This window comes from Pongo abelii, chromosome 20, assembly GCF_028885655.2.
Source record: "Pongo abelii isolate AG06213 chromosome 20, NHGRI_mPonAbe1-v2.0_pri, whole genome shotgun sequence".
In the NCBI taxonomy this organism is placed as follows: Eukaryota; Metazoa; Chordata; class Mammalia; order Primates; family Hominidae; genus Pongo; species Pongo abelii.
In genome coordinates this window covers 7,514,442-7,542,113 of record NC_072005.2, presented here as the reverse complement: position 1 = coordinate 7,542,113, position 27,672 = coordinate 7,514,442, and the positions used below count along the sequence as shown (strand labels likewise).

At 55.9% G+C, this 27,672-nt stretch overlaps 1 protein-coding gene across 10 annotated transcripts; it reads right to left on the bottom strand.

Moving 5' to 3' along the window:
* Positions 1-77: 77 nt before the first annotated feature.
* Positions 78-27,565, bottom strand: PNPLA6 (patatin like phospholipase domain containing 6). 10 transcript variants are annotated; one of them, XM_009252688.3, is made up of 35 exons: positions 27,473-27,565; positions 26,811-26,963; positions 26,133-26,201; positions 25,690-25,777; positions 25,437-25,519; positions 25,164-25,261; positions 21,668-21,808; positions 21,418-21,577; positions 21,016-21,096; positions 20,675-20,803; positions 20,291-20,371; positions 20,035-20,197; positions 19,652-19,735; positions 19,057-19,166; positions 18,800-18,967; positions 18,644-18,721; positions 11,642-11,847; positions 11,350-11,481; positions 11,139-11,262; positions 10,673-10,786; positions 10,359-10,434; positions 7,795-7,938; positions 7,538-7,601; positions 7,087-7,255; positions 6,735-6,917; positions 6,443-6,561; positions 6,013-6,169; positions 5,207-5,323; positions 5,052-5,121; positions 4,492-4,608; positions 2,632-2,933; positions 1,027-1,143; positions 681-777; positions 475-584; positions 78-304 (listed from the first exon to the last, which is right to left on the bottom strand). In XM_009252688.3, the coding sequence occupies exons 3-35, from the start codon at positions 26,157-26,159 to the stop codon at positions 230-232; spliced, it is 3,984 nt and encodes a 1,327-aa protein (XP_009250963.1). In that variant the 5' UTR covers positions 26,160-26,201; positions 26,811-26,963; positions 27,473-27,565; the 3' UTR covers positions 78-229.
* Positions 27,566-27,672: the final 107 nt, after the last annotated feature.

Below are 27,672 nucleotides of genomic sequence, written 5' to 3'. Positions count from 1 at the left end.
CAGGTGGTGTCAGACCCCAGCCCCAGCCATCCTGAGCACAGAAGGTGGGTCCCCAACCCGAAGACGACAGGAAGCCATTTCCAAGAGGTGAGTTTATTGGGGGAGGGGACTGGTCAAGTCATCAGTGCAACACTGCATCCCCGCTCAGGGCAGGTCAGTCCAGTGTGTGGGCCCCAGGGGTCACAGGCATAGCAGCAGGAGGGGGAGTGAGCTACCCCTGTCGAGGTCCTCAGGCATCTGTGGCTGAGCCGGGCGGCTCCTGGGGCAGACAGCGTCGTTGCCGGAGAATCGACTTCTCCTCCTCCTGCAAGGAAAGGTCACACACACGTCACCCAGCACGGGACACTGATGCGTTACATGTCAGCCAGCACCCAGCACACACAGGATCTCAAATACACCCCCTGCTCCCCTGCCCGACACTATACTCATGACCCTCTGGGGGATGTGAGGGGACCCTGGGCCACCCACTCTCACCATCTCGGAGGCAGTGCTGGGGCTTGCGCCCTCGGGGGACCCCCCTTCATCCCTCGAGCAGTCGGGTCCGGCGTCCTCCTCATACTCTGTCAGACAATCTGACTCCTCTCCTGGAATCGGGAAGCAGGGCATGGGTGAGGGGATCCGGGCTGGCCTGCCATCTCCAGCCACTCCCCTCCCTCTTGGGGATCCCCTGGGCCCCTCACCGTCAGCACAGCCATCAGAGACATAGCTCGTGGGGGGCTCAATCCGGGACACAATCTCTGCCAAGTCGGTGAAGCCAGAGCTTGGGAAGGCAAGCACCTGTGGGGTGACACTGGTGAGGCTCTTAGGGGGGGCCCACAGAGTCTTGGGGCCCCTGGGGGGCCCAGTGGTGCACTGGGGGCTCAGAGGAGATCCTAGGGTGGGAACTCTCTGAAGTCAGCGGAGGTCTGAGAGCTCAGCAAAACCCAGGGATACGTGGGGTCATCTGAGGTTTTGGGGAGACTTTAAGGGGGCTTGGGTTCTGGAATCAGTGGAGTCAGAGTGGCCCTGGGGGCATCACAGGCTTACATCTGCACGGCGGCTCTCATTAAGGTCTGTAGACCGCCGGTCTGTGAGCATTTTCTCAATGACGTTGCCACGGCTCCAGCCTCCAAATACCGCCTTCCCGTACTGGTAGCCCACATCCTGTGGGAAGTGAGGGGCTGCGTCCATGTCTCTGCAACCCTGCTTTGCTTGTCCCCACTGTCTGCCCATTCTCTGGCCCCTCAAAAGCCTGATGCTCTGGGGGAGTTGCATCTGAGACTAAACTTATTTCAGAGTTAGCTGCACATAGCACACTCGCCTACACATCCCCTGTCCTGCCCTTGACAGACATTACCAATCAATCTCTCCATGTTCTTTCCCACACAGCCCCATGCAGGGTGCTGGGCAGCAAATAACACAAGGTGGTGATGTGTGAGCTTATTCTGACGTCTGCAAACAGGCAGTACATCTGTGGATGTCACCATTTCCCAAGCCCACAGCAAACATCTTGAATTTCTCATGGCATGCTATCCCAGTGAGCCCACAAGGGACATCACACATCTCTTCTCAGACTCAGGGCTTCTGGGCTGCAGCTACTGATCAATTTCTTTCTTTCTTTTATTATTTTTATCTTTAATTTTTAAAATTAATATTATTTTTTGAGACAGAGTCTCACTCTGTCACCCAGGCTGGAGTGCAGTGGCACAATCTTGGCTCACTGCAACCACTGTCTCCTAGGTTCAAGCGATTTCTCCTGCTGCAGCCTCTCAAGTAGCTGGGACTATAGGCATGCGCCACCACACCTGGCTAATTTTTGTATATTTAGTAGAGATGAAGTTTCACCATGTTGACCAGGCTGGTCTTGAAATCCTGACTTCAAGTGATCTGCCCACCTTGGCCTCCCAAAATGCTGGGATTAAATGCATGAGCCACCATGCCTGGCCCTTTCTTTTTCTTAGAGGCAGAGTTTTGCTCTGTCGCCCAGGCTGGAGTGCAGTGACGCAATCATAGCTCACTGCAGCTTCAAACTCCTGGGCTCAAGCGGTCCTCCCACCTCAGCCCCCCGAGTAGCTGGGGTGACAGGCATGCACAACCACATCCAGCTAATTTTTTATTTTTAATCTTTGTAGAGATGGGGTTTTGCTATGTTGCCCAGGCTGGTCTTGAACTCCTGGTTTCAAGCAACCCTCCCACCTCAGCTTCCCAAGGTGCTGGGATTACAGGCATGATACACCATGCCTGGCCCCCTGATCAATTTCAATTGGCTTGGGGTATGGCACATTTTTCAGGGTCAGTGGCACATAACACACACACTGCTACCTCCCTTTCCTGGAACTGTGGCAGACATTTCTACTTCGTCACTATTCTCATTCCCACCAATGCAGAAATGGCACTAGAAATCACTATACAGTGCTTCCAGGGGTGCAGCTGGCCTATAAGGAGAAAGTTCTTACACAGCACATGCACAGCCACACCCCTACTACATCCCCTGCAGACATCACCAATTGATCACTGATCTGTTTTCCAGAGATTCCAGATGGGATTCCTGGATTCCTCCTGGATTCCTCCCCCTCATACCACTCTGGGCTTTAAGTAGCAAAGTGTAGCCAGAGCACCTATGCAGGCACCATGCCACTCCTGCCCACTCACATAGATCTGGTCGAATTTCCCGAAGTCCATGGTCTTGAAGCAGTCGATGGGCGGGCGCAGGTACTCGCAGTAGGAGCTGGACTTGACAACCTCTAGCTGCCGCACGCAGGACACGTAGGCCAGGCGGGACTGGATTTCGGCCATGTCTGGAACCTTCACCTTGTCCGCCCAGGGATTCAGCCGCTTCCACAGCAGCCACCAGCCGGACAGGCTGTCCCCGTAGGTGCTGAGGTCTGTCTCATCCTGGCTCCCCACGTCGATGGCGATGACCGTTTTGGCACCCATGCTGCGGGCGATGTCCGCTGTGGGGCCGGGTGGGTCAGCGGGCTGCTCCCCTTGGGGGCCCGGGGCAGAGATGTTCAACCCAGTCCCACAGATGCCATCGTGCAAATGATCACGCCAAAAAAAAAAAAGAACACCCACACTTGCAAACACCATGCTGTCATGCACAGGCGTGGAAATGATGCAACTGAAGTTGAGGAGGGGGGTCAGGTGTTGGGAGGTTTTGTTTTATTTTTTGAGACAGAGTCTCACTCTGTCACCCAGGCTGGAGTGCAATGGCGCGATCCGGGCTCAGTGCAACCTCCACCTCCCGGGTTCAAGCAACTCTCTTGCCTCAGCCTCCCGAGTAGCTGGGATTAGAGGCATACACCACCACGCCCGGCTAATTTTTGTATTTTTAGTAGAAACCGGGTTTCACCATGTTGGCCAGGCTGGCCTCGAATTCCTGACCTCAAGTGATCCACCCACCTCAGCCTCCCAAAGTGCTGGGATTACAGGCATGGGCCACTGTGCCCGGCTCAATAAAGCTTTATTTATACAAACAGAGGGCAGGATTCAGCCTGTGGGCCATAGTTTGCCCACCCCTGGCCTACAAGATTGTGAGCATGTGTGCAGCTAGCATACATGTCTATTCATATATGCACACTTCTGGGGTGTGGAATTTTAAGTTGTGTACCTGCCTGCCTCTTACCTGCACCCATAAAGGTGGTAGGCATGGCTTACCTCGGTTAGAGGTGCCGCATCCTATCTACATGTGTGCACAACCCTGCATGTTTGAGGGAACGTGCAGGACAAATGGAACAGACTGGCATGCGTTGGCAAATGCCTTATTTCACTGATGCACGTGTTCATCTGTGCACACATGCCTGTGTGTACACGTGTGTGTGAGCCCTGCCTGCCCCTGAAAGCATGTGCGTATATAGCTGGTGTGCACACCTTTGAGTGTTGCATTCCATCTACATGTCCCCTGACGTGCGTGTGGACGTGTGCACCTGTCCTTCTTGTGTGTACATCCACTTGTGCTTAACACAGCACACCAGCAGGTAGATGTAGATTTCTTTCTTTCTTTCTTTCTTTTTGAGACTGAGTCTTGCTCTGTCACCCAGGCTGGAGTGCAGTAGAACGGTCTCAGCTCACTGCAACCTCCACCTCCCAGGTTCAAGTGATTTATCTGCCTCAGCCTCCTGAGTAGCTGGGATTACAGGCACGCCCCACCAGCCTGGTTAATTTTTTGTATTTTTAGTAAAGACGGTGTTTCACCATGTTGGTCAGGCGAGTCTCAAACTCCTGACCTCAGGTGATCCGCCCACCTCAGGCCTCCCAAAGTGCTGGAATTCCAGGCTGAGCCACCGCGCCCGGCCAGAATGTAGATTTCAACCGCACATGTCGCTGTCCCCAGGCACGTTCATGTATCAACTTGTGCACGTGACCATATGTGTGCGCATGTGTGTCTGCACCCCTGTATGGGCAGCTTGGGCACGTGTCCCATCATTGAGCCTGTCTGCGTGTGCCCATGCGTGTGCGTGTGTGTGGTGCGGGAGGTGCTTGCGTGTGCGGGTGGTGAGGGCAGCCACTTGCCTGGCAGATTGTTGATGTAGCCGCCATCCATGAGTAGGTGCCCATCCTTGGGGTCGCACAGCGGGGGCAGGTAGCCCGACAGCGTCATGCTGGCGCGCACATACCGCCACAGGGAGCCTGCGCGGTGGGACACACAGACACAAACACGCACAGACACGCTCAGACACGCCAGAGGCCCGGCCAGCCCGGCGGGCTCGCTGACCTGGGACGTTGTTAACGTAGCACCCATCCACCAGCAGGTGCCCGTCCTTAGGGTCGCACAGTGGGGGCAGGTAGGGGCAGTAGGAGGCGCTGGCCCGGACGTAACGCCACACACAGCCTGTGGGGATGGCGTGAGGCGGGTAAGGCGTCCGACGAGTCTCCCTGCTCCCCTCCCCAGAGGACGGACGTACCTGGGGTCTCCGGGGCATTAGTGGGTGGCGGTTAGTGGTCGGCGATCGGGCCAGGGTGGACGGTCACTCGTGTTAACAACGTCCCAGACGCTCAGCGGCCCTCCCGGAAGCATCCCCCCAACCCCACGTGGCGTCAGCGGTTGCTGCGGGCTGGGCGGGGACACCCACCATCTTTGTGGACTCGCATGGCTGAGGCGGTGATATCTGTGGTCACGTTGAAGTAAGGCAGCCACAGGTCCTGCGGGGACAGGGATCGAGGTGGGGGAGGAGCAGGGGGCTCCTCTGGGGAGGGGTAGGCTGGGCAGGGGATGAGGTGGGCCTACCTCAATCTGCTTATCCTGGAAGACCCGGTGGATGCTGCGGTTAAAGGCAGACCCAGTGAACATGGAGGTGACTGGGTACGTGAGGTCCAACACAGGTTCCAGCACCGAAGTCATGCTCTAGGGACAAGGGGGCCAGACAGGGTCAAATAGGAGTTACGTGGGGTCACAGATAAGGTTCATCAATAGGGGGTGAGCAAGCAGCACTTAGGGGCCAGGTGCAGCGGCTCACGCTGGTAATCCCAGCACTTTGGAGGCCAAGGCGGGCAGATCACTTGAGGCCAGGAGTTCAAAAGCAGCCTAGCCAACATGGTGAAACCCCATCTATACTAAAATACAAAAAAATTTGCCGGGCTGGTGGGGCGTGCCTGTAATCCCAGCTACTCAGGAGGTTGAAGCAGATAAATCACTTGAACCTGGGAGGTGGAGGTTGCAGTGAGCCGAGATTGCGCCACTGCACTCCAGCCTGGGCGACAGAGCAAGATTCAGTCTCAAAAAAAAAAAAAAAAAAAAAAAAAAGGAGCACTCAGGGATGATGTGGTCACCCAAGGCCATTCACAAAGTGGTCACCAAGGGCCCTGGGTGCTCTTGTTGGGGGCTATGGGTTAGGGTCAGTAGACAGGAGGTCCCAAAGTGGTTACCCAGAGTCCTAGAAGCATATCTACAAAAGTCCGGACAGCTGGGGTTCACAGATTCAATTAGGAATGGTCACCCTGACCCCGGAGGCTTCCCCATGGGATCAGGTTAGGGTGGAGCCACGGGTTTTATGGCACTCCTGGGGTGCCGAAATCCCTCCTCGCAACACACACCTTGGCCCACTCCCGGGCCCGCTGCTTCGTGCGGCTGGCGCTGCGTTCCTCGGCGTACAGCGCACCGATGAAAGAGCCAATGGACGTGCCGCCCACCAGGTCCACGGGGACCCCCGCCTCCTCTAATGCCTTTAGTACTCCGATGTGCGAGCAGCCCCTGCCGGTTAAAATGGGCCCCAGTGACCCGCTAGGCCCCACCTGCAGGAACTCCCCTGACCCTACCTCCTCCCACCTCCCGCACTGCTAAGGAACAAAGGACCCGCCCCTACCCACGGGGTCTCTCCCGGGGGAAGCTCCACCCTTGAACACCCAGGCCCCTCCCCCGGAAACAAGCCCCGCCCCTAACGTGGCCCCGCCCCACGGTTTCTCCCAGGAAGCTCCACCCTCGGACATCCAGGCCCCGCCCCCAGGGAGCAAGCCCCGCCCTCACCTGGCCCCGCCCCCGCCCAGCACAAGGGCAATGGTGTTCCCTGTGAGCACCCTCGCCAAGCGGGAGAAGTCGCTGTGCCGGTCCGCGCGCCTGGAGAAAACCTTCTCGTAGAGCTCATGCTGGGATGGGGGAGATAGCCGCGACCCAGGAGCATGAGGGCGGGGTCCGGCGGATCCCCCAGGGATACCCTGACCTTCGAGCCTGTCCTCAGCTCTCCCAGGCCCCGCCCCAGTCTCCCAAGCCACGCCCACTAGCCACGCCCCTAGAAGGTTGTGGCCGGCCCGCTCCTCACCAGCTTGGCAGGGCTGCGGCGCGAAAAGAGGCGGCGCGGACAGCGCAGGTGCAGGTGCCCCGAGCACCAGCTGCGCATATTTAGCCACTCCACGGTGCGCGTGGGGCCCGCGCCCTCCTCTCGGTGGAGCAGGACCAGCTGCTTAAGGGCGCGCACAGCCGTGTTCTCCAGCATCTGCTCCAGCTTCGGAAGACGGACGGCGGAGGTCACCAGCCGCCCCACCACCACCTGTCCACACCTGGGTCCCTGATTGCCTACCCCCATGGCGAGGGTGCATGTGGCCTGGTACAGGTACTGGAGGGCAAAGGACGGGGCCTGAGGTGGGTGAGATCAGGGGGCACGGGCTTCCGACCTGGCCGAGGGTGGGCTCCTGGTCCCCCAGGCCCACGATGAGGATGCAGTCGGCCTGTCGCAGGCAGCGCACGGTCCAGGGCGTCAGCGAGGCGTCCGTCTGGTAGAGTACGATACGGTGTGCATCCTCCTGCTGGGCCAGCCACCCTGACAGCCGGAACTCTTGGATGCTTGGGTGGGAAGGGGGCAGCGTCATCCTGGGGTTGGCCTGGGGTCAGTGTGCTCCCCGAGACCACATAGCTCCGTTGCTGGGAGGAACTTAGACACCCAAACTCCCACCATGGAAGTCCGTGCCCCGGTGGGCAGATTCACACCACTGCGAATCTCCCCATTGACCTATGGGTAGGACGCAGGCTCTGTGGTTGGAAGCCGAGAACTTGAACTCAGATCTGAAAGAATTTGAGGCTCCAGGCCCACCCACCACCCTCCCCACTCCCTTCTGCAACACACACCTATCCAGTGCGGAGGCCCCCAGGCGTGCCCGGATGATGTCACTGTTAAGGAGTAGCGTCGGACCTAGGGGTAGGTGGGGAAGGGAGGCTGGGAACCATGGTCCACAGGGCTGGGGACTAACTCAGAAAAGAATATCCATTACCCCACCCCTGTGGCCCTGTTCCCCTCCACCCCCCAAATGACCTACCCGAACATCTCTCACTCACTAATGTCCCACCCACCGCCAGCCTCCACCCATGACCCTCACCCCACTGACCGATGGCCTGCAGGGCGTGCTGCAGCTCCAGCGTGAAGGCCACCATGGGGACCTCAGCACACACAGGCAGGACTGCCACAGTTGCCAGGTTGCTGGCTGGGTTGGTGAGTTCCGAGTGTGGGGGCACACCCAGCCCGGAGCCTGCTAAGAACCCAATGGATGAGATTCGTGGTGTGAACCTGTGTCTGGAGAGATGAACTCTCCTCCTCCTCTTCTTCCTCTTCCTCCTTATCTGAAATTCCTGCTCCTGTGCTCCCAGACTGCAGCCCCCAGTTGCCCAAAGTCTTGACTCTACCATACTGAAAGCCATGGCTCTGGTCCTGGACCCTCGGCCTCAACTACTATTCCCTCTTTTGTTAAAACCTGGCCATCCACCCTCCAGTTTGGGCCCTGATCACCTCAGTGGGATCCATTACACAACTCTACAACCATTCAGATTCACTGTGCTTGGGAGATCAATTGGCCAGTGCCCCTGCCCCATTCTGGCCTTGGTTCCTCTGTCTAATGGGGGACCTGAGCATAAAACGAGGCAGAAATAAAGCTATTTTTAGCCTAGCCAACATAGAGAAACACTGCTCTACTAAAAATACACAACAATTAGCCAGGCGTGGTGGCATACACCTGTAATCCCAGCTACTTGGGAGGCTGAGGCAGGAGAATCACTTGAACCCGGGAGGCAGAGGTTGCAGTGAGCCGAGATCGTGCCACTGCACTCCAGCCTGGGCTACAGAGCGAGACCCTGTCTTAAAAACAAAATAAAAGACAAAGAAAAGAAAACAAAACAAAAGCTACTTTTGACCCATCTGTTGCTTCCCAGCTTCTCCACTAACAGTCTAGACCAGCTGTCAACTCCCATATCTTGCCTAGACCTCTTGTTGCCTCCTTACTGGTGGAATTCTTCCTCCCCTATAACAATCTAAATAAGCTCAAATGCCTGTCCACAGCTCCTAGCCCCTATGTGACTTACCCCCCAACCCCTACCACCTCTCCCCTTGATCACTTTCCTCCTCAGTGCTTCAAAACTACCAGCCTCCTGTGCAGCACTCCTGGTTTCTCTTTCATGTCTGGCCCCATGTCATTTGTCAAGTCTCAGCTCACTGTCCTTAGAAAAGCCTCTTTCTCCCTCCCTTCCTCCCTCCCTCCCTCCCTCTGTCAGCCACACGCCATCATGACCCTCTTTTGTCTTGTAGATATTGTATTCTCTATCTGTAATTTCTTTCTTTTTCTTTTCTTTTTTTTTTTTTGAGATGGAGTTTTGCTCTGGTTGCCCAGGCTGGAGTGCAATGGCGTAGGCTCGGCTCACTGCAACCTCTGCCTCCCCGGTTCAAGCGATTCTCCTGCCTCAGCGGTCCAAGTAGCTGGGATTACAGGCACCCACCACCACACCCGACTAATTTTTGTACTTTTAGTAGAGATGACTTTCACCACGTTGGCCAGGCTGATCTCGAACCCCTGACCTCAAGTGATTCACCTGCCTCGGCCTCACAAAGTGCTGAGATTACAGGCGTGAGCCACCGCCCCAGGCCTCTGTAATTTCTTAATGATGGATTTTCTGCCACTACTGCCCTGCCCCCGCCTCGGGGGATCTAGGGGTCAGGGCCAATTGGGTAGAGCCCCTGGAGAGAAAAGGGGTATCTAGGTTGCTGGGCTAGCCCAGAATCTGGCCGCCACAATGTAGAAACTCAGGCCCGCATTTCAGCAGGCCTCCAACCCCACCCCACGTCCCATTCTGTTCTAGCTCACTGAAGCCACAGGCTGAGACAGGGGGCTACATCTCCAAGCATGCTGTAACTTCAGAAGGCAAGGTGCCCAGAGTCCTAAACAACAATCCACAGACTATTTTCCATCATGGTATGGGGAGTTTTGTTTGTTTGCTGTTTTGTTTTTTCTGAAACAGGCTCTAGTTCTGTCGTCCCGGCTGGAGTACAGTGGCACGATCACGGCTCACTGCAGCCTCGACCTCCGGGCTCAAGCAGTCAATCCTCCCGCCTCAGCCTCCCGAGTGGCTGAGACTACAGGCATGTGTCACCACGCCCAGCTAATGTTTGAAATTTTTGTAGAAGACAGGGGTCCTACTATGTTGCCCAGGCTGGTTTCAAACTCAATCTCCTGGGCTCAAGCGATCCTCCTGCTTCGGCCTCCCAAAGTGCTGAGATTACAGGCATGAGCCACCATGCCCGGCCCTGCCATCATATTCTGATCTAGGACTCCCTTTCTCTCAACGTCCAGGCCGTGGACTTCCCCAGCAAGCCCTGACTCCCGGGCAGACTCCGCCGACTCCACCGCCTAAGACTCCCTCCTGGGCACCACTGATTTACTTTCGAGCCCATTAACTAGCACGCCTGGGGTCGAGGACTCCGTTTCCCAGCATGCTCAGGAACACGAACTCCATTCCCCAGAATGCTCTGCGCCTCGGTCCTACTTAGGGTTTGAAACTCTCAGGGGCACGATTTCTTCGCGGAACTCCATTTCCCAACATCCCTCCGGAAAGAAGGCTTCCCGCCCAGCAGGCTCTGGACACCGGACTACATCTCCCAGCACGCTCTGGGCCGGCCGGCTCTCACCTGGGAAGGGTCCTTGCAGCTGCTGCAAATTCCCTAGAATTTTCTGGCTCAGTAGGTGGATAAGGCGGGTCACGACCTGGGGGCGTTGGAGGCCGGCATTTCAGTGAGACCTGGGAAGCGGCTGTCCAGGTCCCAACTCTCCCTCCTATGCCGGGGCTCCTGGGTCCCACCCCCAAGAGCCCCCGCCCTCACTCTCTCGCTTCGGCCCCTCCCTCGACCCCGCCCCTCTAGAAGCCCCGCCCACACACTAGGCCCGGCCCCCCCCCCCCGGGGTCCCGCCTCCGCCTCTCTGCCCCGCCCACAACAGGCCGCACCTGCGGGTACCGGCGTTTGATGTGACCCAAGGTGCCCTCGGGAAGCTTGGCCAGCTCCGTGTCGCGCACCGCGTGCACCGTCGTGGCTCGCGGCTGCCGCGTCAGTGCCTCCACCTGGGGGGCCGCGTGCATGATTGGGGCTGCTTGGGTGGGGACTGGAGAGGCCGAAGATGGGTGGAAAGGGGCCTGTACTGCCCCATCTAAGGCTCCCCTGCAATGCGGGTGTAGGGAAGCAAGCCTCGCTCTCTACCCATTAGAGCTCCGGGGAGAGGGAGAGGACAGGGATCCACGACAGGCGGAATCCCCTTTTCCGACGAAATGAGGTCTGGGCGGGGAGTGGACTGGGTGACATCAGAGGTCGGGAGCCGCATTCACCACTCCCTGGATTACCCGGGATGATGTGTGTGCGTTGTCCGGGGACTGGCCTGGAAAAGGCCAGAGGTCAGTGGGTGGGGGTCGCGCTCACCACGCCGATGAGGTCGCCGCGGCCGTACTCGCCCACCAGCTCCTTCTTGCCGCTGCCTCGCTGGATCACGCTACGCAGCCGCCCATTGAGCACGATGTAAGTGCAGTCGGAGCGGTCGCCCTGCCTGAGTGGGCGTGGAGGTCAGCAAGGTCTGACCACCCCCAGGTCCCCACCCCTAGGCCGGGCCTAAGCAGCGCGGTGGGAGCTGCACCTGTACAGCGCGCGTCCCGCCTCCACTGCAGTCCAGTCGATGGCGAAGTCCATCTGGCGCACGAAGGGCGACATCCTGGCTGCCACCGTGTGCGCCGCGCTCAGCACCACACTGGGCTGTGCGCGCATGATCCTGCAGGAACAGACTTGGGATGAAAGAGGAAGGCCTCAAAATTGTCCTACACCAGCGCTGGGAGGCCAGATCTGGGGGCTCCCTTCTGCTCTTCTGGGAGTGAGGTTGAGGGATGGGGTTCTCTGAGTACCACCCCTACTCCAACATCGGGCTGTCATACTCATAGAAATCGGACTTGGAGATCCGAAGGAAGGTGCAGTCGCGTTGGGCTCGCAGTGTGAAGATGAGAGGTTCGCCAGTGAGCACCGCCAGCTGCCCCACCAGTTCCCCGGGCTGCGCTACGAACAGGCACACGTCCTCCGCCTTGTCGATCATGCGCTGGTACACGTGTAGGCAGCCCCAGAGCACGAAGTGCAGGCTCACGTCCTGTGCGGGCAGGGGATGTGATGAACACAGAACCCGGACAGGGTGGACCCCAGCTCAGGTCAACATGCCCCCACAGGAAAAAATTAAAGAAGAAAGGAAGGGTTAAGAAAAATATGAAGGCGCAGGGCGCGGTGGCTCACGGCTGTAATCCCAGCGCTTTGGGAGGCCAGGCAGGGGGGGATCACTTGAGGCCAGGAGTTTGGCACCAGCCTGGCCAACGTGGCGAAACCTGTCTCTACTAAAATAAAAAAATTAGCTGGGCGTCGTGGCACATGTCTGTAATTCCAGCTACTCAGGAAGCTGCGGCAAGAGAATTGCCTGAACCTGGAAGGCGGAGGTTGCAGTGGGCTGAGATCATGCCATTGCACTCCAGCTTGGGCGACAGACTGAGACACTGTCTTAAAAAAAAAAAGGAGGCCGGGTGCGGTGGCTCACGCCTGTAATCCCAGAACTTTGGGAGGCCTAGGCAGGCGGATCAAGAGGTCAGGAGATCGAGACGATCCTGGCTAACACAGTGAAACCCCGTCTCTACTGAAAATACAAAAAATTAGCCGGGCGCAGTGGCGGGCGCCTGTAGTCCCAGCTACTTGGGAGGCTGAGGCAGGAGAATGGCGTGAACCCAGGAGGCGGAGCTTGCAGTGAGCCGAGATCGCGCCACTGCACTCCAGCCTGGGCGATACAGCCAGACTCCATCTCAAAAAAAAAGAAGAAAAAAAAAAGAGAAAAACATGAAGGAGAGAATAAAGACTTTGGATATAAGCAGCATCTATATATAAATATAAATACATATAAAAATATTTTTAGCCGGGCACGGTGGCTCACGCCAGTAATCCCAGCACTTTGGGAGGCTGGAGGCAGGCGGATCACGAGGTCAGGAGATCGAGACCATCCTGGCTAACATGGTGAAACCCCGTCTCTACTAAAAGTACAAAAAATTAGCCAGGCGTGGTGGCAGGCGCCTGTAGTCCCAGCTACTTGGGAGGCTGAGGCAGGAGAATGGCTTAAACCCGGGAGGCGGAGCTTGCAGTGAGCTGAGATCGCACCACTGCACTCCAGCCTGGGCGACAGAGCGAGACTCCGTCTCAAAAAATATATGTATATATTTTTTTACATAGATTATATATAGATGAGAAGCATCTCTATAGATATATGTATATATATGTGTGTGTGTGTGTGTGTGTGTATATATATATATGTTCCATATACCCAGGATTCAACCAACCCTGGATCTAAAATATTCAGGAAAAAAAAAATTGCATCTGTGCAGACCATTTACAGACTATTTTCCCCATTATTCCCTAAATAATACAATATAATGACTATTTACATAGCATTTACATTGTGTTAGGTATTATAAGTAATCTCGAGATGATTTAAAGCAAGCTTGTCCACCCCACTGCCCACGGGCTGCAAGTGGCCCAGGATGGCTTTGAATTTGGCCCAACACAAATTCATAAACTTTGTTAAAACATTATGAGTTTTTTTTTTGCGATTTTTTTTCTTTTAGCTCATCAGCTATCTTTAGTGGGTTTTTTTTTTGGTTTGTTTGTTTTGAGACGGTGTCTTGCTCTGTCGCCCAGGCTGGAGTGCAGTGATGCAAACTCGGCTCACTGCAACCTCTGCCTCCAGAGTTCAAGTGATTCTCCTGCCTCAGCCTCCCAAGTAGCTGAGATTAAAGGTGCCGGCCACACGCCTGGCTAATTTTTGTATTTTTAGTAGAGATGGGGTTTCACCATGTTGGCCAGGCTGGTCTCAAACTCCTGACCTCAGTGATCCAACCGCCTCAGCCTCTCAAAGTGCTGGGATTACAGGTGTGTGCCACTGTGCCCAGCTATAACTGTTAGTGTATTTTATGTGTGGCCCAAGACAATAATTCTTCTTCCAATGTGGCCCAGGGAAGCCAAAAGATTGGACACCTCTGATTTAGAGTATACTGAAGGGGCTGGGTGTGGTGGCCCACAACTGTAATCCCAGCACTTTGAGAGGCCTAACTGTGAAGATCGCTTGAGCCCAGGAGTTCGAGACCAGCCTGGGTAACATAGTGAGACCCTGTCTCTACACACACAAAAATTTTTTTTTTAATTAGCCAGGCATGGTAGCATGTGTCTATAGTCCTGGCTACTCTGGAGGCTGAGGCAGGACGATTGCTTGAGCCTAGATGTTTGAGGTTGCAGTGAGCTATGATAGCGTCACTATACTCCAGCCTGGGCTACAGTGCAAGACCCCATCTCTAAAATAAATTAAAGGCCAGGTGCGGTGGCTCACGCCTGCAATCCCAGCATTTTGGGAGGCAAAGGCAGAAGGATCGCTTGATAGTTTAAGCCCAGGAGTTGGAGACCAGCCTGGGCAACATAGTGAGACCCCCATCTCTAAAAAAAATAGAGTAAAATGGGCAAAAGATCTGAATAGAAACTTCTCCAAAGAAGATATACAAATGGCCAATAGGCACATAAAAAGCTGTTCAACATCAAGTCATTAGAGAAATGCAAAGCAAAACCACAATGAGATACTACACTTCACACCCACAAAGATGGCTAGAATTACAAAGGGTTAGAGAGAATGTAGAGAGACTGGAATTCACATACACTGCCAATGGAAATGTAAAATGGTGCCGCTGCTTTGGAAAACAGTCTAGCAAAGAAACAAACAAACACACAGTGCTTAAAAAAATTAAAAATAGAGGCTGGCTGTGGTGGCTCACATCTGTAATCCCAGCACTTTGGGAAGCTGAGGCAGACAGAAAACTTGAGGTCAGGAGTTCAAGACCAGCCTGACCAATATGGTGAAACAGTGTCTCTACTAAAAATACAAAAATTAGCTGGGCGTGGCAGCATGTGCCTGTAATCCCAGCTACTCGGGAGGCTGAGACAGGAGAATTGTTTGAACCTAGGAGGCAGAGGTTGCAGTGAGCTGAGATCGCGCCACTGCACTCCAGCCTGGGCGACACAGCGAGATTCTCCCTTAAAAAAAAAAAAAAAAAATTGAATTGGCTTATAACCCAGCAATTTAACTCCTAAGTATATACCCAAGATAAATGAAAACATATGTCCAAGCACTTTGGGAGGCCAAGGTGGGACGATCACTTGGTCCCAGGAGTTCAAGACCAGCCTGGGAAACATAGTGAGACCTCACCTTTAAAAAAATAAATAAAATATATGTCTACACAGAAACCCTTACATAAGGCCGGATGCAGTGGCTCATGCCTGTAATTCCAGCACTTTAGGAGGGTGAGGCAGGCGGATCACCTGAGGTCAGGAGTTCAAGACCATCCTGGCCAACATGGCGAAACCCTGTCTCTACTAAAAATACAAAAATTAGGCGGGCATGGCCGGGTGCAGTGGCTTATGCCTGCCTCAGCTTCCCGTGTAGCTGGGACCACAGGCATGCACCACCACGCCTGGCTAATTTTGTTTGTTTTTTGTAGAGACTGGGTTTTGCTATGTTGCCCAGGCTGGTCTCGAACTCCTGGACTCAAGAGATCCTGCTGTGGCCTTCCAAAGTGCTGGGATTACAGGCGTGAGCCACTGTGCCCAGCCTAAAGTATATACTTTAAATGGGTAAATTGTATAGTACATGAATTATAGCTCAATAAAACCATTACACGCCCCCCAAAAAAATATTGTTTCACTTGAGACCCACTGACTTCCTTTTTCATTTCTTAGAGATCAACCTATTTCTTCCCACAACACAACATTTGCACAAGCTCTTCCTTCTGCCTAGAAAAGACCTTTCCTCCCACTTGCACTCAGTTTGTTCCTCCCCCTCCTTCCTTCTTAGGTCATGCCCTTAGAAGTGCCACCCTGTCTAAGCCAGACTTTGTAGTGCCAAGATCATCTCCTTTGTGACACTAAGCACTTATGATTTTACAAGAATTTGTGTAATGCTTTGAGTCATGTCTCTCAGAATACTGTGGGCTGCCCAAGGGCAGGGACCACTAAGGGCTTTCCCTCCCCACTTTTTTTTTTTTTTTTTTTTTTTGAGACAGGGTCTCACTCTGTTGCCCAGGCTGGAATGCAGGGGTGCGATCTCAGCTCACTGCAACCTGTCTCCTGGGTTCAAGCGATTCTCCTGCCTCAGGCTCCTGAGTAGCTGGGACTACAGGCCTCTGCCACCACGCCTGGCTAATTTTTGAATTTTTAGTAGATATGGGGTTTCACCATGTTGGCCAGGATGGTCTCGAACTCCTGACCTCAAGTGATCTGCTCACCTCGGCCTCCCAAGGTGCTGGGATTACAGGCATGAGCCACCATGCCCAGCCCTTTTCCTGCCTCTTGTCCAGCTGGCAGCACACGGTTTGAGATGGGGCAAATGCTGGATAAACACGTTTCTTTTTTGGGTAGCCTGACCAGCTAGACACCTTCCTGTTCCACGCCTTTATAAATGAGGAACTGAAACCGCCTAGAAATGGAGAGATTCCTTCTTTATCCACCACACCAACCTGTCTGGCACCCAGTGAAGCTCCACCTGCCAAAACGTTGCAGGGACCCCTGGGTGAGGCACAGTCCCAGGAGATATAAACACATGCTGGAACCTTCTAAGACAGAATTTCCAGACTGTGGCCAGGCGCAGTGGCTCACGCCTATAATCCCAGCACTTTGGGAGGCTGAGGCGAGTGGATCACTTGAGGCCAGGAGTTTGAGACCAGCCTGGCCAACATGGTGAAACACCGTCTCTACTGAAACTACAAAAATTAGCCAGGCGTGGTGGCATGTGCCTGTAGTCCCAGCTTCTAGGGAGGCTGAGGTGGGAGAATCACTTGAATCCACGAGGCAGAGGTTACAGTGAGCCAAGATCGTACCGCTGCGCTCCAGCCTGGGCGACAGAGCAAGACTCCGTTTCAAAAAAAAAAAAAAAAGTTTCAAGCAGAAGCACAAGAGAGCAAGGGGTCCCTAACAAAAGTCCTGCCAACCCAGAGAAGCTCTGAGGGGCTGCAGACCAGCGTGGTACACTGACAGGCCAGGGCTGGGTTGTGGCCAACAGTCTCCCAGATAAGCAGGGCCCAGGGGCCCCCAAAGAAGCCACAAGGTAACCTTACTTCCTCAGCTATTCTAAGAACAGCTGGCAAAAGCCTCGACTTCCTCTCCAGAAAAGAGCCCATCCCTGCCATGGGTGGTTCAAGGGGACAGCATTGTCACTGGGTCAAGTGACACAGCAACACCCCAGCCGGCTAACAGTGGAACCACAGCTCCCACCCCACCCCAACCCTGCCCCAGGCTTCTCTCCCCCAAACCTGGGGCAGTGCTGGGGTCCCGGTGCCTATGACAGCTCACTGTCACCTCAGGCCCCCGCTCACTATAAGCTGCTGCTAAACCCCCTCCCTGATCACTTGTCACTCTTGCAAACCCTACATTGTGGATAATGGACTGTATGGTTCCGGCCTGCTGCTCTGTACATTTGAGCATCCCTGGTCTGTACCCATCAGGTGTCAGGAACAGTACCCTGTGAAATCCTAACAATCAAAAATGTCTCAGTAGGCTGGGCACAGTGGTTCATGCCTGTAATCCCAGCTCTTTGGGAGGCCGAGGCAGGCGGATCACCTGAGGTCAGGAGTTTGAGACCAGCCTGGATGGACAACATGGCAAAACCCCATCTCTACTAAAAATATAAAAATTAGCCAGGCGTGGTGGCACAACCCTGTAATCCCAGCTACTCGGGAGGCTGAGGCAGGAGAATTTCTTGAACCCAGGAGGCGGAGGTTGCAGTGAGCTGAGATTGTGCCACTGCACTCCAGCCTGGGCGACAACAGCCAAGACTCTGTCTCAAAACAAAACAAAAAAAGGCCAGGCGCGGTGGCTCACGCCTGTAATCCCAGCACTTTGGGAGGCCGAGGCGGGCGGATCACGAGGTCAGGAGATCGAGACCATCCTGGCTAACACAGTGAAACCCCCCCTCTAGTAAAAATACAAAAAATTAGCCGGGCATGGTGGCGGGCGCCTGTAGTCCCAGCTACTCAGGAGGCTCAGGCAGGAGAATGGAGTGAACCCAGGAGGTGGAGCTTGCAGTGAGCCGAGATTGTGCCACTGCACTCCAGCCTGGGTGACACAGCGAGACTCCGTCTCAAAAAAAAAAAAAAAGTCTTACTGGGGTTCTGCAAACTAGGCATCTCTTCTTCATTACCTCATTCCACTGATGAGGAAGCAGAGAACTTTCTAGATCATCTGCCACATTCTGGGGGCAGAGTGTGGGTTTGAACTTTCTTCCTCTTCTTCCCCCTCCTCCTCCTGCCCTGGGGCTTCCTGACTTTCAGCTGGTAGTCGGGTCACTAACCCTTGGCGGGCCTCACTTTCCCCATATGGACAGTGGACAGAATGGTGGGATACATTTTCCTACACATCCTGGGTGCCACCACAAGGCCCTGAAACCCCACCCCCAGGGCTGGTTCATGGCCTTCCAGGGCCAGATGGCGATTTGTAGCCATTTATTGAGCCCCTATCCTGGCAGTGGTCAGCGTAAGAAGCAGACATGTTAGTGAATACTGCAGGATCAGACGTTCAGAAAACAGAGTTACAGGAAGAGCCAGGGCAGGCAGGAGAGATCTAGGAGTTGGGGTCCTAGGGCAAAAGGTTCAGGGGTCACAGGTGAAGGGTTGACAGGTCCAGAGGACATAGGGTGGGGTTAGGGGGTGGGGGTCACAGCACCCAAGGGTTAGAGGTTGGAAATGATAGGATGAGAGAGGTCTGCTTCTATGGGAGAAGGTGCTGGTCTTACAGTCAAAGGGCAGGGATCAGACAGAGGTCACAGAAGTCATAGGGAATGATCTCAGGTGGCATGGTTACAGGTCAGGGGTCAGCCTCACCTGGTCTCCCTGGCGGGCAATGATGGTGCCGGCTTTGGCGTGGTGCAGCAAGACTCGGCTGTTCAGGAGGGAGGGGTCCTGGGGAGGGAGGGGGGTTGAGATGGGTGCAGCCAGGCCTCCCTTGCGCCCTGTGCCCAGCTCCCCTTGGCTGCCCACCTCAATCCGCATCAGCTTGGCCAGCTCCCGCTTTGCTGCCTCGAAGATGCTGCTGGTCTGGCGGCCCTGGTAGGGCCCGAAAGGGCAGCCACCGGTGGCCGACTCATCCTCACAGTAGCTGTATTCACAGGCGCCTGCCGGCTGCTCACGAGGCTCCTGAGTGGGGGTCTGAGTGGGGCAGGCTTGTGACCTCCTGATCCTCCCTCCCAGCCACCTTCCCCTGCAGGCTCCACCACCGGCCAGGGTCCAGGCCTTACCCGAGCGGGGGCTGCCAGGGACCCCCCAGACGCCTCTTCCTGCAGGGACACGGAGATCCGGCCACGCTCATAGGCCATGTCAAAGTCAGAGCGGGGGCCACCCTGCAAGCCTGCAGGTGGGCAAAAAAACCATAAAGATGAGAGTAAGATTTTTAAAAAATGAGACAGGTGTAGTGGTGCAGGCCTGTAGTTCCAGCTATTTGGGAGGCTGGGGCTGGAGGATCACTTGAGCACAGGAGTTCGAGGCTGCAGTGAGCTATGATGGCACCACTGCACTCTAGCCTGGGAGACAGGTCTCAAAAGAAAAGAAAAAGATGAGAGTAACCACAGTTGCAGTCTGAGACCAATGGATACCAATGTGCCATGGGCCACTGCTGTAGAAGACATGACTAATCAACGCCTGCACTCTCCCTCTGAATCCTTCTCAACACAGGTGGGAGAAGCACTATCTCAATGAATAGCTACAAAAAAGTGCCTGGGGAAGTACTGGCAGTGTTCCCATTTCGCAGATTAAAAAATCAAGACAGGCAGGCGGTGGACCTGGATTCAAACCTGGAAGCTCCATGGCCCTCCCCACAGACCCAGTGCTCCAAACCTGAGATGTCCCCTGGCATGGAGACGCAGCGGCTCAGCAGAGGGGCCGAGGGGGTTTCCAGGGATGTGGGCTTCACGGGGTCCCCTGGGGGAGACACATGTTCAGGCTCCTGCCCCTCAGAGCTACTAGGAGGATTAGCAGGTTGGGAGATAAGGAGATGCTGGGGACTGATGAACTAGTTAAAGTAATTCCAATGGGACCTTGGGGATGAGGACAGAGCTTCCTGGGTACCAGATGGGAGTCAGACCTGGGTACCCAGCTATGGAGTCCCTGTGGGGCTAGACAAGCTCAGGTTGACTCTATGCAGAACTGAGAAAGGGGCTGGGGGCTGAGACAGGGCTTCCTGGGAGATTGGGCTCGGCTGGCCTCGGGTCCCTGGGTACCTGTAGGTCCAGGCAGCGGGGCCCCGGTGGGATCAGGTGGCCGGCCTGGGGTCTCCCTGGGCTCGTCTGTAGCTGAGGTGCTGACCATCCTCTTGGAGCCCCGCACAGGGCTGGTGCGAGTTGGGAGGCCAGGGCTGGGGAACAGACGCAGGGGCTGGATCTCCTGGGGGCAGAGAACAGCTTGTGGCCTGTCCTGGGAGTCCTATTCTGACCTCGCCCCCATCCCCCCTGTGCTCGCTCCCCGCCACCCACTCACGTGGCTGAAGAGCTCATTGGTCAGACCCAGGTAGTTGTGCAGTGCCAGGAAGGTGACTCGCTGCAGCCGCACCATGATGATCTGCAGGGCTCGAGGGGCGTGGCCATAAGATGGGGCGGGGTAAGGGGCAGGGCCAGATGGTGGGCCGAGCTAGTTCGCAGCATAAGGGGTCGGGCGGGAACCAGGGGGAGACCCACAATCTGGGGAAAATGGGGCGAGGCAGCTAAGGGAGGAGTCCGCGGCTGCGGACGTCTGGCTGCTCCAGGCCGATAACCACAGCTCCAGCGCCTGCTGGCTGCTGGGCCTCGGCCCCTTGGAGCCTGGAATGGGTGGGGGCCAGGGTGGGGTCCATCGGGGGGTGACAGGAGGCGAAGGCCCACTGACCTGCACGACCCGCACCAAGCTCTCCGGGTACTTGGTGAAGACCGCGGAGAATGCTTCCACCGGCAGGCGCAGCACCGTGGAGTCCCGGGCCGCCCGGGCAGACACGGTCCGCTGGGGATGCTGGTGACCCTGGGGGAGGGGAGGGCGTGAAGAGAGACAAGGGCAGGGGCTGCGAGTCCCCGTCGCTACTCCCCTAATCCTTCCTGGCGCCAGTCCCGTGAGGGGCCATCGGCAGCATCAGGGATGAATCAGAGATTGGGGACCCAGTGATTTCCTTCAACCTAGTCCCTTGGGTGGGACCTCGCACCCCAGCCCCCCTGCCTCAGAAACTGGTCACTCACGGTGATGACATCCAGGATGCTGAGGAGGCTGTTGACGCTGTCCCCAGGAACCACTTCCTTCACCACACACTCCTTCCCGTCCTGAGACACAGGAGACCGTGGACCCTCAGTGGCCTCGCCCTGGTGACTGGCATGTCGCCCCCTCACCCATCCCAATGATCACTGACACTTCTCATCCCTTCTCAGGGGAACCCACCAACCCTTCCAACGAGCAGGCATCTCCCATCGTTCAATACTTGTAACTACTGAGCAACTACACAGACCACCCCAAATGTCCTTGGTCACCCGTTCCCCTGACTCCCAATGACGCATCTCCAAAGACCACCAGCTCTACAGACCAATGCCTGCTGCCCATTCCCACCACCCATCCTCCTGCAGCAGCCCCTGGGGAGGCCCACTCACAGGCCCTGGCAGACAGAGCTCCAGCAGCCCGTCCTGCACCACGTAGATGCTGGCATCTGGCTGGCCCGGCCGGAAGACATAGTCACCCTGGCCCAGCCGCTGGAAGACCATGTGACGGCAGAGCTCCAGGAAGAGCGGTTTCTCGAAGTGGCCCAGCACCCTGTTGGACAGGCGGTGGGCGACAGAGGCTGGAGGTCAGGGCGGCCCCACGTCTGCAGCCCTCCACCCCCACCTGCACCCCAACACTGACCGGACGTTCTTGAGCATATAAAGCACTTCAGAGGGCAGATGGGAGTTAGCCAGGTCGCCCTCGGTCAGGTCAGCTTCCAGCACTGCGGGTGGGGGCTCCTTCCGCTGCAGTGTGGGCGTCTCTTTCTGGATGCGCAGAATCCTGGTGGGGCGGGGGGGTGCCGGGGGTGAGGGGGACAGGGAGAAGGCTCAGGCAAACCTAAGACCCCCACATACTCCTTTCCCCAGGGCTCACGTACAGCAAACTCTGGCCCGCTGGCCAAATCAGGCCAGCCACCATTTTTTTTTTTTTTTTTTTTTTGAGACGGAGTTTCGCTCTTGTTTCCCAGGCTGGAGCGCAATGGTGCGATCTCGGCTCACTGCAACCTCCACCTCCCGGATTCAAGCGATTCTCCTGCCTCAGCCTCCCTAGTAGCTGGGATTACAGGCATGTACCACCACGCCCAGCTAATTTTGCATTTTTAGTAGAGACGGGGTTTCTCCATGTTGGTCACGCTGGTCTTGAACTCCCGACCTCAGGTGATCCGCCCGACTCGGCCTCCCAAAGTGCTGGGATTACAGGTATGAGCCACTGCGCCTGGCCTCAGGAGTCTCGCTCTTTTACCCAGGCTGGAGTGCAGTGGCGAAATCTCGGCCCACTGCAACCTCCACCTCCCAGGCTGAAGCGATTCTCCTGCCTCAGCCTCCCAAGTAGCTGGGACTACAGGTGGGTGCCACCACACCCGGCTAATTTTTTGTATTTTTAGTAGAGATGGGGTTTCCCCATGTTGGCCAGGCTGGTCTCAAACTCCTGAACTCAAGTGATCCTCCCACCTCAGCCTCCCAAAGTGCTAGGATTACAGGCGTGAGCCACTGCACCCGGCTGGCCACATTTATTTTTGTAAATAAAGTTTTAGTGGTACAAAGCCACATTCATGTATTTGCATATCATCATGGCTGCTCCCATGCAGCAGAGTTGAAGAGTTGCAATGGGGACCATATGTGGCCAGCAAAGCCTGAAACATTTACTATCTGGCCCTTTATGGGAAAACCCTATGACCCCAGACCTAAAGTTCTCTGAGATGGCCCCTCCACTAGGCATAGGCCCAAGCTGAACCCTTTAGGAAGGGAGACCCCTGACAGAGCTTCCAAGATAAGGGTAGGCCCAGAAGTGGTACCTGTGTTTATCATGGGGGTCCTGAAACGGTCCTTCCAGTAGTCACAGAGTAGATTCCTCAGATAGTCCCCTTAATGTGAGTATGCCTTTGACATAGCTTCCAATATATGAGAATGGCAGATACAGCCTGTCTACTCTATGTAAACATTCCTGAGATAGACCTTCCTCCCAGTCTCAGAGAACCTTGAGACAGCTCCTCTGATGGCCACAGAGGTCCCTGAAGTAGCCCTCATTATAAGCGGAGAATCCAGAGGTAGCCCCTCTGCTAATCGTGGACCTGGGAGAGCCCTTCCCCACAAGTCAGAGTGATTGCTGAGATAGACCCTCCACTGGCAAAAGATCCCTAGATAGACCTTGGAGGATGGCACCCCGGGTTAAACTCAGTGAAATCAAGAAATTCAGACATAATTCCTTTTTTTGCTGGGTGTGGTGGCTCATGCCTGTAATACCAGCACTTTGGGAGGCCGAGGCAGGAGGATTGCTTGAGGCTAGGAGTTCAAGACTAGCCTAGGCAACACAGTGAGACCCCCATCTCTACAAAAACATTTAAAAATTAGCCAGGCATCGTGGTGCATGCCCATGGTCTCAGCTAGTTAAGAGGCTGAGGCAGGAGAGATCTCTTGAGTCCAGGAGGTCAAGGCTGCAGTGAGCTGTGATTGTGCCACTGCACTCTAGCCTCAAAAACAGAGTGTGATCCTGTCTCCAAAATAATAATAATAATTATAATTGTTAGTATTATTCCTTTTTTGATCAGGGAGATCTTGGGCTAACTCTTCCCTAGGTCACAGAAAGCTGAGATAGCCCTCTGACAATCATGAAGATATCAGTGTAGTCACTTAAAGAGTATGCAAACACTGGAGACAGCTCCTGTGATGTGGAGAAACCTGAGGTATAGACCCTCAACTGATAATGTGGAACTTTGAGATAGCCCTTCTACTCAACTCATAGAAAGCCCTGCCATTGGCCGGGCTCAGTCGCTCATGCCTGTAATCCCAGCACTTTAGGAGGCCGAGGCGGACGGATCACAAGGTCAAGAGATCGAGACCATCCTGGCCAACATGGTGAAACCCCGTCTCTACTAAAAATGCAAAAATTAGCTGGGCATGGTGGCGTGCGCCTGTAGTACCAGCTACTCGGGAGGCTGAGGCAGGAGAATCTTTTGAACCGAGGAGGTGGAGGCTGCATGAGCCGAGATCACGCCACTGCACTCTAGCCTGGCGACAGAGCGAGACTCCGTCTCAAAAAAAAAAAAAAAAAAAGAAAGGCCTGCCATTGCAGGACTATTGATCACGGAGAGCCCTAGGATGATGCCCTGGTGTGAAGAAACCCTTGAGGCAGACCTCCAGGTAGACTCCATGATGCAAGGGGATCCCAGAGCCAGCACTCAACTTGCAAAGAGTTGGAGAGCCTTTCTCGCAGACCCTGAGATAGCTCCTTGCTGCCAACAGGGATCTCTGACGCGTCCTTCCTATATTTCTAGTGCAAGAAAATTCATAAGATAGCCCCTAGGGAACAGAAGCTCCTGAGACAGCCTCCTTAGTGTGGGAAGAACTCCAAGGTCCATAATATAGGAAAGATGCCTTCTGATGTAGAGAGATGCCTGAGATAACCCCTGGAGAAGAGAGGCTGGAGGCTGGAGATAGCCCCTTTAGGAGATCGTAAAAACACAATTAACCTCAGTGAGGTACCCTGGAAGAAAACCACTCATGTGAGGAGACTCATGAAATAACCTACGTGGAGACCCCTGATGTAGACCCCCCCACTAAATATACGGCAAGACCTCTGAGATATTGACTTGGGAACAAATAGCTCAGATACTCCAGTGGAAGGAGAACATCACTGAGGTAGCCCTCAGGGAAGAGAGACCCTAGAGACAGCGGATCTGGTGTGGAAGAGCTCTGAGAGGAGAGTCCAGAGATGTCTCTCTGAAACAGGAAGACTTTCTTCTTTTTTTTTTTTTGAGACAGAGTCTCACTCTCTTGCCCAGGCTGGAGTGCAGTGGCACAATCTCAGCTCACTGCAACCTCCACCTCCCAGATTCAAGTGATTCTCCTGTCTCACCCTTCTGAGTAGCTGGGATTACAGGCCCATGCCACCACACCCAGCTAATTTTTGTATTTTTAGTAGAGATGAGGTTTTGCCATGTTGGCCAGGCTGGTCTCAAACTCCTGACCTCAGGTGATCTGCCCGCCTCAGCCTCCCAAAGTTCTGGGAATTACAGGCATGAGCCACAGAGCCCAGCCAACATGGGAAGACTTCCACAACACTTTGGTGTAGGTTGATTACTCAAAAGGCCCCTGAGATAACACCTAATACCAGGTCACACCCAGCACAGCCTTACTTCTTGGCAATGTTGAGCATCTTCAGTTTCTTTTTCATGCGTGGCCGGGAAGTGGCGGAGACAGAGGTATCCACGAGGGAGGAGGTGGATTGTGACACCTGGGAGAATGAAGGCGGAGATGGGTCAATTGCTAATTCAGACCTTGGAGAAGAGGCAGACCGATCCAGGGGGTCTCCATCAAGGAAGGAGCGGTGGCGGACACTAAAAAGTGTAAATAAGGAAGGGGCGCGGCCTCTGTGCGGTCAGGGCGGACCCCAGGGGTCCCGGACTCACCTTCCGCATAATCTTCCGGCCATAGAACAGCACTTTGTCCCTCTTCCGGAACCGATACCGGGGGCCATCCGGGGCTGGGGTTTCTGGGGATAGGTGGGGACAGGGGCACTCCGAGCTCTGTGCAGACTCCACCCTGCCAGAGCTGGGGTATCGCGAACAGACGCCAGCAAATCCCCATCTCTGCCGCCTCGGGACCCGGGCATTTGGGCCCCCCACCACACAGCCTCCCAAGAGGGGCCCCTCGGGTGCTCACTTGGCACTCGCAGCCGCCGCACCACCAGGAGGATGAGCACGGCCGTGACCACCACCGCCACTCCGGCCCCGATCATCACGCCCAGCACCTGAGGGACGAACGGCACTGGCTGCGCACCGCAAATCCGTCCCGCTGCGCCTTCCCCGGGCGCCGGGACGTCCTGGAACCCATCCCTCTCCGCCACCTTCGCCCCCGAGGAGTTTGTAGCCAGCCCGTGACTCGATGTCCCCATCTGCAGAATGGGCCAGCGCTGCTCCCTCCCCGGGGGCGCGACTCTTCCCTGAGGCCCGGCGGCCCGCAGTGCATGCCGGGAAACGTAGTTCCGCCCGAGCGGACGCAGCGTGTTATCGCCAGACCACGTAATGCGCGCTGAGCACGCCGGGAGTTGTAGTCCTCGTGGCGCCCCACGCCCGCACCTACCTGGTCCCCGCCCCACCCCTTACCATTCCAGTTTGCAGCGGAGCCTCCATCGGTTGATTCCAGCTGGACGGCCGATCTGGTAGCCTGGAGTCCTGGGAAATCAAGGAGTCGAAGGAACCCGTGCAAGTCGTCAATCTGGGCCCGCCCCTCCCCTGCCTCAAGCCCTGCCCCCAGCTCAAGCCCTGCCCTCTGGGGTGGCGGGGGAAGCGTCTCCACCTGCCAGGGGCGCGGCTAGAGGGGCGCTGCGGGACTAAGGGATGGAGCAAACCGACCTCCCGGCCCTGGCCAGGAGGTGAGGCGGGTTCCCGGCTTCCTGCTCCCTTCGCCTACGCGTAGGGCCTACCAGACGCCCCGCCTGTCCAACCCCACCCCGGGGCCAAAGGCCGACCTGGCACCCACTGTCAGCAGCCTGCAGGCAGGTCCCCACAGGGCACGGTCCCCTGCACCTGGTGACTTCCTCCCGGGTCACTGCCCTCTGCGGGGTTGATCAAGCCTGACCACCCCACCCCCCAGGCCGCACCCCCTACTCCGTCGAAGACTGAATGCCCCACCCCAGGAAAACTGGGGCCCGCAAACCGTGGAGTCCGGGAGTGGGCACCTAGATACTCGGCTCCCGACCCAAGCCTGCCCCGGGAAAGACCCAGGAGATGGGAGGCACCGGAGTACTGCCGGGGTATCCGTGGAAAGCGTCTGATACCCACGTTTCAGAAGAGTCCTGGGATGCTTGGGGTGGCGTGGGCTTGCAAGGCGCTGCTGGTTTTTGCCGGGGATTTACTATCACGTAGTAGTGAAGTTATGGGGGATCTATGGCACGGAGCATCACTGGGACTCCGGGACCGATGGTGGCGCCATTGCTGGGAGGCGTAACCAGAGACGCTGGAATTAGTGGGTGGGGATGCGGGGTCACTGGAAAGTTACTGAGATTCTGAAGATTACAATACTACTGCTGGGAAAACCGGGAGGTGGGTGGGCACATTCCTGGGGTGCTTGTGAGAGCGGGCCTGGGGAGGGCGTCCGGGCTCCTTGGAAGATACTGAGAGATGCTGGAATATTACTGGGATTTTTCTGGGAAGCGGAGGATGTTTCTGACACCGCTAGAGTATTAATGGAAATTCGGGGGCCGGGAGATAGGAATCCCGGAGACTGCGAGTCGTTACTTGGAAAATTCCTGGGTGGCCGGTTCTCTTCCACCTCAGGGCACAGCTGCCTACCGGTGTGGAAACACCTGCCGAGTCGTGGGGGTATGGGAACATCAGAAAGTCTAGAGTTAATAGGAATCGGAGAACAGATCGTGGGAAAGCGGAGGCTCGCTAATGACCCTCGAAGGGACACCCCTGCGAGGCCAACGGAAACCCAGACTCACCCAGGGGCCGCAGCCGGAGTCCACTCCGCGCCAACACCGCTAGCGTTCCGCCCGGCTCCGCAGGCGCGGCCCCTTTAAATTATTCACTCCTAGTCGCACCGCAGTCCCTCCCGCCCCCCCCACCCCCCCGCCCCCCCCACCCCCCCGCCCCCCGCGCCATGGTTGGAAGGCAGACTGAGGCCGCCATGCTGAGTGTGGCC